This window comes from Hypanus sabinus, chromosome 2, assembly GCF_030144855.1.
Source record: "Hypanus sabinus isolate sHypSab1 chromosome 2, sHypSab1.hap1, whole genome shotgun sequence".
Lineage (NCBI taxonomy): Eukaryota > Metazoa > Chordata > Chondrichthyes > Myliobatiformes > Dasyatidae > Hypanus > Hypanus sabinus.
The window spans coordinates 11,167,063-11,177,492 of record NC_082707.1 but is presented as its reverse complement, the minus strand read 5'-3'; the positions used below and the strand labels follow the sequence as shown (position 1 = coordinate 11,177,492).

At 42.7% G+C, this 10,430-nt stretch overlaps 1 protein-coding gene across 1 annotated transcript in view; it reads right to left on the bottom strand.

Annotated features, from left to right (window-relative positions):
• Positions 1-8,497: 8,497 nt before the first annotated feature.
• The window catches only part of LOC132406420 (AP-2 complex subunit mu), a 78,984-nt gene continuing 77,051 nt past the window's right edge, over positions 8,498-10,430 (bottom strand). The window contains exon 11 of the mRNA XM_059992058.1: positions 8,498-9,757. Within this exon, the coding sequence (XP_059848041.1) occupies positions 9,623-9,757 (135 nt within the window). The 3' untranslated portion in view covers positions 8,498-9,622. The remainder of the gene's footprint in view (positions 9,758-10,430) is intronic.

Below are 10,430 nucleotides of genomic sequence, written 5' to 3'. Positions count from 1 at the left end.
CCTTCATCTCAGAGTGAAGTGAATTGCTCACCAACTTTCAGGAGCTGAGGAGGTTTAGTCACTGAATGAGATTGAGATTCAGATTGATTTATTTATAACAGAATGAAATACGCCATTCGTGTTCACAACCAAGAAGTTGCTGGGGGCAGCATCCAAATGTGGTCACACATTCCAGTGCCAACATAGTGTGCTCATAATGTTCAGCAGAGCAACAGTAACAAAACAACAGCAAAACAAGCCCCTTTCCCTCCCATCCACCTACAGACAGTCCTCCAACCCCAGGACAGGACATCTCCATACTTCCAGCCTCCATTGGCCTAGTGAACTCACAGACATCAGGCCTCTGACTTCCTGAGTCAAGTAGAGGAACCCCAAGGGGTGATCTGGTTTATTTTTGTCAGTGGTTCTTTTCAGGAGGATTGGGGAAAGTATTCCAGTCGCTAGAGCTATGACAGTGGAGAATACAGCTGATAAATGAAGAGCAACTAAATCTGCATTTTGAGCTTGCATCTTCATGTATGAAAGGTGCAATATAAATGAAGCTATTATTATTACCAATGTACCTGTAGAGGTGTGTATAATTATAATTGCACACACCTCAGCTGCTTCTTCAGTTTACCATTATTCTGCATTCTATACTGTTTCCTTGTACTACCTCAGTGTACTGTGTAATTATGGACAGTATTTATGTGAGGCATGCTTTTCACTCGGGAATTGACAATGGGGTCAGAACACTACAGCACAGAAACAGGCCATTCAGCCCATCTAGTCCATGCCAGATCATTGACCTGCTTAGGCCCATTGACCATCACCCAGAACAGAGCCCTCAATAACCAACTCATCCATGCACCTATCCAGATGTCTCTTAAATGTTGAAATCGACCCCACTTGCACTGCTTGTTCCACACTCTCACCATACTCTGAGTGAAGATGATCCCCCTCATGATCCCCTTAAACATTTCATCTTTCACCCTTAACCCGACCTCTAGTTCTTGTCTCACTAACCTCAAAGGGAAAAACCTGCTTGCATTTACCCTGTTCATATCCTCAATTTTGTATAAATCCATGAAATCGTTCCTCAATCTTTTACATTCTAGGGAATAAAGTCCTAACCTATTCAACCTTTCCCTATAACTCAGATCCTTAAGTCCTGGCAATAACCTTGTAATAAACAAATTTAGCATAAGTTTAAAATTTCTTCAAAATTCACATTAGCTTTCCATATCCTACATTCCAAGTTTTTAATCAAAAATTGTAATTTGTAATGGTAGTTGAGTATGATGTTCTCCAAAACAGTTGTGAATTCCCTTTCTGGAGAATGCCTGCAAGTGACTTTGTGGGGAGGCTGATGCATGAGCAGCCACCACATGGTTCTTGACAGATTGCAGTCATGGTCCAGTGGCGTGAAATGTAGATGACTGCGGGACCCTTCACTGCTGCAGTTTCTTCTGCTTTCACTGCTGATGTGATGTGTCACCATCTTCTTATCAGGGCACAGCAGCAGCCAAGCCAAGTGGCACTGTGGTCAGCTTTGAGGCTTAGCAGAGAAGGGTGGTAGCCATAATTAGAGGGACAGACAGAAGATTCTGTTGCCACAAATACACAATGGGATGGTGTGTGGCCTCCCAGGTGCTAGAGTCCAGGATGTCTCAGAGCAGCTGCAGAAGATTCTCAAGAGGGAGGATGAGCAGCCAGAGGTTCTGGTGCACATTGGCACAGGTAAGAAGAAGAAAGTCGTCCTGCACAGTGAGATAAGGAAGGAAGAGACCTAATAGCAGGACCTCCAAGGGAGTAGTCTCTGGATTACTCCCAGTGCTATTTGCTAGTCAGGGCGGGAACAGGATGATAATACAGATGAATGAGAGGCCGAGGATGGGGTAGTTGGTATACAAGTGGATGCATTGTGTAGTGAGCCTGTGGAAAAAGGACAGGCAGGAGATGGGGCATAATTGCAGTCAGTGGGATGATTTGAGGTGTAACATGGGGCAAAATTGAAAAAAGTGACAAATACAGGACTGAAGGTGATATATTTTAATGCACACAGTGTATGGAGTAAGGAAGACGATCTGGTAGCACAGTTAGAGATTGGCGGGTATGACGTTGTGCACATCACTGCGTCATGCCTGAAGGAAGGTCATATTTAGGAGCTTAACATCCAAGGATACATATTGTATCAAAAGAACACACAGGTAGACAAAGGGAGCTAGGTGGTTCTGTTGATCAAAAAGCAAAAGGTAACATAAGATCGGAAGATGTACATCCTTGTGGGTAGTGTTAAGAAACTGCAAGGGCAAAAAGTCCCTGATGTGAGTTATATACAGGCCTCCAAACAGTAACCAGTATGTAGGATATAAATTACAATGGGAGATAGAAAAGGCATGTAAATAAGGTCAATGCTATGATAGTCATGTGGGATTTCAACAGAGGTAGATTGGGAAAATCAGTTGGTGCTGGAAACTGAGAGGGAATTTGTAAAATGCCTACGCGATGGCTTTTTGGAACAGCTTGTGGTTGAGCCCACTAGAAGAAAGGCAATCCTATATTGGTGTTGTGGAATGAACCAGATTTGATTAGGGATCATAAGGTAAACGAACCCTTAGGAGGCAGTGATCATATTATAGAAATCACCCTGCAGTTCAAGAGGGAGAAGGTAAAGTTTTATGTATCAATATTAAAGGGAATTACAGTGGGATGAAAGAGGAAATGCCCAAAGTGGATTGGTAGGGGACACTAACAGGGATGACAGCAGAACAGCAATGGCTGGAGTTTCTGGAGGCAATGAGGAAGTTGCAAGATAGATAATTCCAAAAGATAAAAAAGATAGAAGTGAGAGTGGATATCGGACAGCAGCAAAATGACACCAGAAAGGTAGTATTGGGAGCCAACGAAATGCATTAAGTATTTTGCATCAATCTTCACTGTGGTAGGCATTAGCAGTATGCCAGAAATCTGAGAGTGTCAAAGGGCATAAGTGCTTGGGAAGCTGAAAAGTCTGAAGGTACATAAGTCACCTGAACCAGATGGAATACACCCTAGGGTTCTGAAACAGGTAGCTGAAGAGAATGCAGGAGCATTAGTAATGATCTTTCAAGAATCATTAGATTCTGGAATGGTTTAAGAGTACTGAAAAATTGCAAATGTCACTCCAATCTTTAAGGAGGCAGGGTGGCAGAAGAAACTTTATAAAGCACTGGTGAGGCCTCACTTGGAGTATTGTAAGCCATTTTGGGCCCCTTATCTTAGAAAGGCCGTGCTAAAACAGGAGAAGACTACAAATGAAACCCCGCTCCAATATCTTATGGTCTTATGGAAAGTATGGGTCAGTGAGTCTGACTTTAGTCTTTGGGAAGATGTTGGATTCAAATGTTAAAGATGAGGTTTTGGGTACTTGGAGGCACATGATAAAATTGGCCAAAATCTGTGTGATTTCCTTCAGGGGAAATCTTGCCCAACAAGTCTGTTGGAATTATTTGAGGAAACAACTGGCAGGATAGACAAAGGAGAATCAGTGATTATTTTCACTTGGATTTTCAGGCCTTTTTCAAGGTACCATAACATAAGATATAAAATATAGGAGCAGATATAGGCCATTTGACCCATCAAGTCTGCTCTGCCACTTCATTGTGGCTGATCCAATTTTTCTCTTGGCCCCATTCTCCTCCCTTCTCCCCATATCCCTTCATGCCGTGATCAATCAAGCATCTATCAACTGCCTTAAATATACTGTACTTGAAGACTTGGCCTCCACAGCAGCCTGTAGCAATTAATTCCATAGATTCACCACTATCTGGATAAAAACTCTTCCTCACTATTCTAAAAGGATACTCCTCTATTCTGAGGCTGTGCTCTTGTTTTAGACTCTCCCACCATAGGGACCATCTTCTCCACATCCAGTCTATCAACGCCTTGCACCATTCAATAGATTTCAATTAGGTCAACCCTCATTCTTCTGAATTCTAGTGAAGACAGACCCAGATCCATTAAATGCTCTTCATATGACAAACGGAATGATCCTGGAATCATTTTTGTGACCCTCCTTTGAACCTTCTCCAGTTTCAGCACATTGTTTCTAAGATAAGGGCCCAAAACTGCTCACAATACTCCAAGTGAGGCCTCAACATTACATCCTTGCTTTTAAATTGTCTTCTTGAATTGAATGCCAACATTGCATTTGCCTTTCTTAACAGACTCAACCTGAAAATTAACATTTAGGGAATCCTGCAGAAGAACTCCAAAGTCCCTTTGTCCCTCAGTTTTTGCACTCTCTCCAGTTAGAAAATAGTCAATCCTTTCATTTCTTCTACCGAAGTGCATGACCATTCACTTCCTGACACTGTATGCCATCTGCCCATTCTCATAACTTAAGTCCTTTTGTAGTCTCTCTACTTCTTCAGAATTACCTGCCCCTCTGCCTACCTTCATATTATCTGCAAACTTTGCAACAAAGCCATCAATTCCATTAACCACATCATTGACGTATAACATGAAAAGAATTGGCCCCAGCACAGACTCCTGTGAAATACCACTAGTCACCAGCAGCCAACCAGAAAAGGCTCCCTTTGTTCCTACTCGTTGCCTCCTGCCAGTCAGCCACTGCTTTATCCATGCTAGAATCTTTCCTGTAATACCAGAGGCTTGTAGCTTGTTGTTCTCAGCCTCACGTGTGGCACCTTGTCAAAGTCCTTCTGAAAATCCAAACAGATGACATCAACTGATTCTTACTTCAAATAATTTGAAGATTTGTCAGAGATTTTCTCTTGAGGAAACCATGCTATTTATTTAGCTTCAGACCTTTCAGTCTTCTCTCTAGTTATGGTAACTTCACACATTGCATGACCCCTGACACCTAGAACTTCCAACATACTGCTGGTGTCTTCCATAGAGAAAACTGATGCAAAATACTTACTCAGTTTGTCTGCCATTTTTTGTCCCCCATTACTACCTCTCCAACATCAATTTCCAGCAGTCCAATATCCACTCTCATCTCTCTTTTACACTTTATCAGAAGAAACTTTTGGTATCCTCATATATTATTGGCTAGCTTACTCTTGTATTCCATCTTTATTTTCTTCATGACTTTGTTAGTTGCCTTCTGTTGGTTTTAAAAGCTTTTGAATCCTCTAACTTCCCACTATCTTTTTGTTATATGCTCTCTTGTTGGCTTTGCTTCTCGTTAGCCAAGGTTGTGACATCTTTTCTTTAAAATACTTTTAAAACACCCAGTCCAGAACAGCTGATCCCCGAGTGGGCTCAATCACATGCCATCTCATAGGCATTCTAAAAATTCCCCCTCCTGGTACATGTCTGTTTAACAAGTTAAGAGCCCATGGTATTACAGGAAAGATACAAGCATCGACAGAACATTGGCTGACTGGCAGGAGGCAAAGAGTTGAAATACAGAGTGCGTTTGGGGAGAAAATTCAAAACTCCAAGGTGCTAAGGGTCTTGGGAGTCCTTGGACATGATTTCCTAAACATTATCTGGTGATGAAGGAATGGCAAATGCAATATTAGCATTCATTTCAAGAGAACTAGAATATAGGAGCAAGGACATAATGCTGAGGTTTTATCGGGTATTGGTCAAACCACATTTGGCATTTTGTGAACAGCTTTGAACCCCTTACCTAAGATTTGCTGGCACTGGAGATGGTCCAGACGAGGTTCTTGAGAATGATTCTGGGAATGAATGGGTTAATATGAGGAATGTTTGATGGCTATGGGCCTGTACTCACTGGAGTTTAGAAGAATGCGGGTGGATCTCATTGAAACCAATCAAATATTGAAAGGCAAACATGAGGAAATATGCGGATGCTGTAAATTCAAGCAATACACATAAAATGTTGGTGGAACACAGTAGGCCATGCAGCAGCTATAGGAAGTACAGTCAACGTTTTGGGCAGAGACCCTTCATCAGGGCTAACTGAAAGAAAAGATAGTAAGAGATTTGAAAGTGGGAGGGAGAAATCCGAAATGATAGTAGACAGGAGAGGGATGAAGCTAAGAGCTGGAAAGTTGATTGGCAAAAGGGATACAGATCTGGAGAAGGGATGCAGAGAATCATGGGACAAGAGGCCTAGGGAGAAAGGAAGGGGGAGGGGAGCACCAGAGGAAGATGGAGAGCAGGCAAGGAGTGATTGTGAGAGGGACAGAGAGAGAAAGGAGAAATAAATAAATAAGGGATGGGGTAAGAAGGGAAGGAGGGGCATTAACGAAATTAGAGAAATCAATGTTCATGCCATCAGGTTGGAGGATACTCAAGACGGAATATAAGGTGTTGTTCCTCCAACCTGAGTGTGGCTTCATCTTGACAGTAGAGGTGGCCATGGGAATGAGACGTGGAATTAAAAAGTGAATACTTAAAGGCCTTGAGTGGATGTGGAGAGGATGTTTCCAATAATGGGTGTATCTAAGATATGAAGCCACTGCCTCAGAATAGAGGGATTTTCATTTAGAACAGAGATGAGGAGGAAATTCTTAGCCAGTGGTTGATCTGTGGAATTCATTACCACAGATAGCTGTGGAGCCCAAGTCGTTATATTTAAGGCACATGTTGACAGGTTCTTGGTTAGGGTGTCAAAAAAGTTATGGGGAGAAGGAAGATAATGGTGTATCAGACTCAGCCAAATGGCCTACTTCTGCTCTTATGTCATTATGGTTTTATGGTCTTCTGCAAGCTCCACTGTTGAGGTCTCGGTTGGACCTCTGTCTGGGACCTCCCCTTGACCTCACTGCTACGGGTGATCCTAACAGGAGCTAAGGTCTTCAGCAAAACAAGGTGTCAATCCTCAGAAAATTAATAGTAACATCACAAAATATTTGAGCATTAAACTAATTAATACGCTAAAAGAGCATTTAGCATTTAAGATGTAGAGAAGAAACACTATACAGAACACAGAGGTAAAAATCTGACACTTTTAAATGAATGGTATTTTATCCCACTCCACCCACTCCCCAAAAAAGTAATCTGTATTCATTGTAGATCTGTAATTTTTCACCTGGAGGATAAGATCAAGTCATGGTCATATTACAACCCATAATTAACTCAACAGCATCTGGTGTTATGCTTCCACACAAGAACAACAGTATCAAACAACAGGAAGAGCTTCAAGAGCGCAGGCTATGAGACTTCAGATGATGTGAAAGGGGGGAAAATAGTCCATATTTATAATAGGAAGCACAAGAGACAGCAGATGCTGGTATCTAAATAATTTTCTGGAGGAACTCAATGTGTCAGGCACATCTCTGGAGGGAAGAGTGGCTGTTTTAAGTTAAGACCCTTCATTGGGACTGGGAAGAGGTTAGAGAGCTAGTATTAAAGGGAGAGGGAAGGGGGTGGATACAGGTGAGGTAGGGAGTCGGAACAGTAGATGCTGGGAAGTGATAAAAAGGTAGATGATGATGTAATCTTCTGAGACAGGAAGGTGGAACATGGATTAGGGAGGGCAGATGGTGGTAGTAGTAATGGAGGGGAACCAGTTGGTGGAGTCAGGAGGTGAAGGGCAGATTTCATAATGGGGGATGTGAATGACAGAAGATGAGGATTCTCCCTCTCAAACAGTAGGGTGAATTCCTTCAATTTATGATAACTGTCTCCTAAGCATTCCTTTACCTTAAGCTTTCTCAGAAAACCTAGGTGTGTACATAATACCCAATCCTGAATTGCCTTTTCCCTAGTGGGCTCAAACCACAAGCTGCTCTAAAAATCCATCTCATAGGTGTTCCATATTTAATGCAATTATAATTGTTGGCCAGCAGGTTGCAGCTGGCACAGCGGACGCAGTGGAGATGCTTTTCAGCTATCTGTTGTAAGAACTCAGAAGATTCAGCATTTGTGGGGAGGGGAAGGAAACATTGAACTTTACAAAACATTGACAACTTCCCCCCCCCCCCCCACAAGCCCAGTCGAGTTTCTAGATCCTCCACCGGATTACTTGTTCTGCTTTCGAATCTCTCTACAGGGAGACACTGAAGGAGTTTGTATGTTCTCCCCATGACCACATGGGTTTCCTCCAGGTGCTCCAGTTTCCTCCCAATTTCCACAGATATACAGGTTAGTAAGTTGTGGATATGTGATGTTGGCACCAGAAGTATTGCAACACTTGCAGGCATCCTCTAGCACATCCTCAGACTGCTGGTCGCTTATACAAATGATGCATTTTACTGTATGTTTCAATGTACATGGGACAAATAAAGCTGATCTTTAATTAGATATCATCCTTTATTATCTTGTTCAGATCACCAGGAGGGAAGACCAAAGAAATTGGTGAGTGCATTGAAATCCCTGTCAGGTGTTGTGGTAGAGGCAGATACATTAGGGATATTGAAGAAACTCATAGATAGGCACAAAATCATAGGCCGAAGGGCCTGCATTGTGTTCTTTGAAATGCCACCTATGGTAACTTCAAAGATTAGACAAGACAGATCTTAGTGTTGAGGAGCAAAGGAAAATTTCAAAGACTAATTTCCCCTCTTCTTTAGTTAAATGAAGTGCCACAATCTAACTGATTCTGTATGGTTTATTAAGATTAACTGGACAATCACAAAAAGTTGTTCAAGAAGAATCACACCATCAAGCAGAAGGATTTACAGACGAGCACCTTCAGCATTCGTCCCTTCTCTGAAAACGGTCACCGACTGACCAAAGTAGCCATGATCTGACACATACACACAGTACTGAGGCCCAGTGTTAACAGAACTGCGCAGGGATATGCAACTCCTGTGCTGTAATGCAAGCTTGTCTGCACCAACCAGCTCCACGGAGACAGGCTCAAAGCCAGAGTGAGCAAAGAGAAAAGGAATCTCCATGGAGGAAGGGACCTGGAATTACCTTCCATCACTCTGGTTCTAGGTCTGTCTTGCCCCTCCTTTCAAAGGTCCTGGTCATTAGACCTGGGATTAATAGAGGTGTGTTTCACCTTCCATAAATGTTAAGCACATATTCCTCCCTTTTGAGCAGTAAATACATACTGATATACACCCTCGTCGTTCCTGTGGTGCCTTCTACCCCTCCCTCAGCGGCAAAGCTTGAAATTTCACAGAGACAAGTGTCAGCCAGTGAACTTACACTCCACTGCACGAACCAAAGACAGACAAGGAACATTTCTGGCAAAGCATCTCAGTCACAGGGATTAATAATTCAAAACAAAAAGACACTGCAGCAACTGGACCTCAGCTTGATGGAAGGACTAGCGGTGCCTGTCAATTGCACAGAACATTCATTACAACACTTTAGCAGTTAAAAGTTCAGTGTCTACCAAATATGTCCTGTTACATTCTCTATTCTATTGAACTACTATATGTTTACATTGTTGGGAAATACACTGTATGAGCTGAATGTCAAGTGGACATGAAATGGGATCTGCTTTTGGATACGGTTTGAGGGGAACAGGACAGGTCAGGTGGAGGAATTAGAATATATATATATTAAAAAAAGATCAAAGGAGGCAGAAGCAGGATTGTTTGTCGACTGGGTCTCCATTGTTGGTCGTGCAGTCACAACATTACAGATGTAGTTTCTGCCATCTCCTGGGCAACATCAAGTGCAGGGTGTAGTAGCCAACAAGGAGTCCGATGGATTTCAGTGGGTGCCATGGAGGGGTGGAGCTGCTGGGTTAGCCCTGCTCTCAGCATCTGGTCTCATAGATCCCGCTTCGCCCAATATACCGGACCCATTTTATCACGTCGTGATCGCTGTAGTTTAACTTTGGCTCGAACACTTTCAGGTAACGCACCTTCAACCCAGAAGGAGCGAATGGAACCTGCAGACGGCAATGGGAAGAGGTTGGTTAAATGAAGTTGGCAGCAAAAATGCACCTCAGCCTGCCAGTCAGAGACCTCTACAGCAACCAACAAAACAGCAGAAAGACTCAGTGGGTCAAGGCAGCATCTTCGGAGGGAAATAGTTGATATTTCAGGTCAACACCCTATATCTGGGCTGAAGCAGGCTTTTTACCTCCTTACCAATAAAGAACTTATCTATCTCTACTTTCATTACATTCAGTGACAGACTCCACATCCCCCTGTGGCAATGATTTGTCATACTCTGGCTGAAGTTTCTCCTCAACTAGTTTTAAAGAGATGCCCTTTTTTTCTGAGGATATGCCTTTAGATCCTAGACTCCAGCACTGAAAGGAACATCTGTATCCACTCTACAGTAGAAATATCATTAGAATTTTCAGTGTGTTAAGGGGAGCAAGTGAAAACCAAGGGACAATAAAACATCAAAGTTTAATGAAGGAATTTTAAACAGTATTTGAGTAAATTTCCTCCAAGAAGACTTTGTCATGGTTAGAAGGCTTGCGTGCACCAATGACCCAGAGAGCTCTGCTGGCTGGAGTCAGGGCTTTATGCTTTGGCTCTTAGTAGGGTCCCTCCTGCCAAACAAATCAAAGGGTAGAGGCCAGATTAAGAGTGGTCCACCGCTCCTCCAGA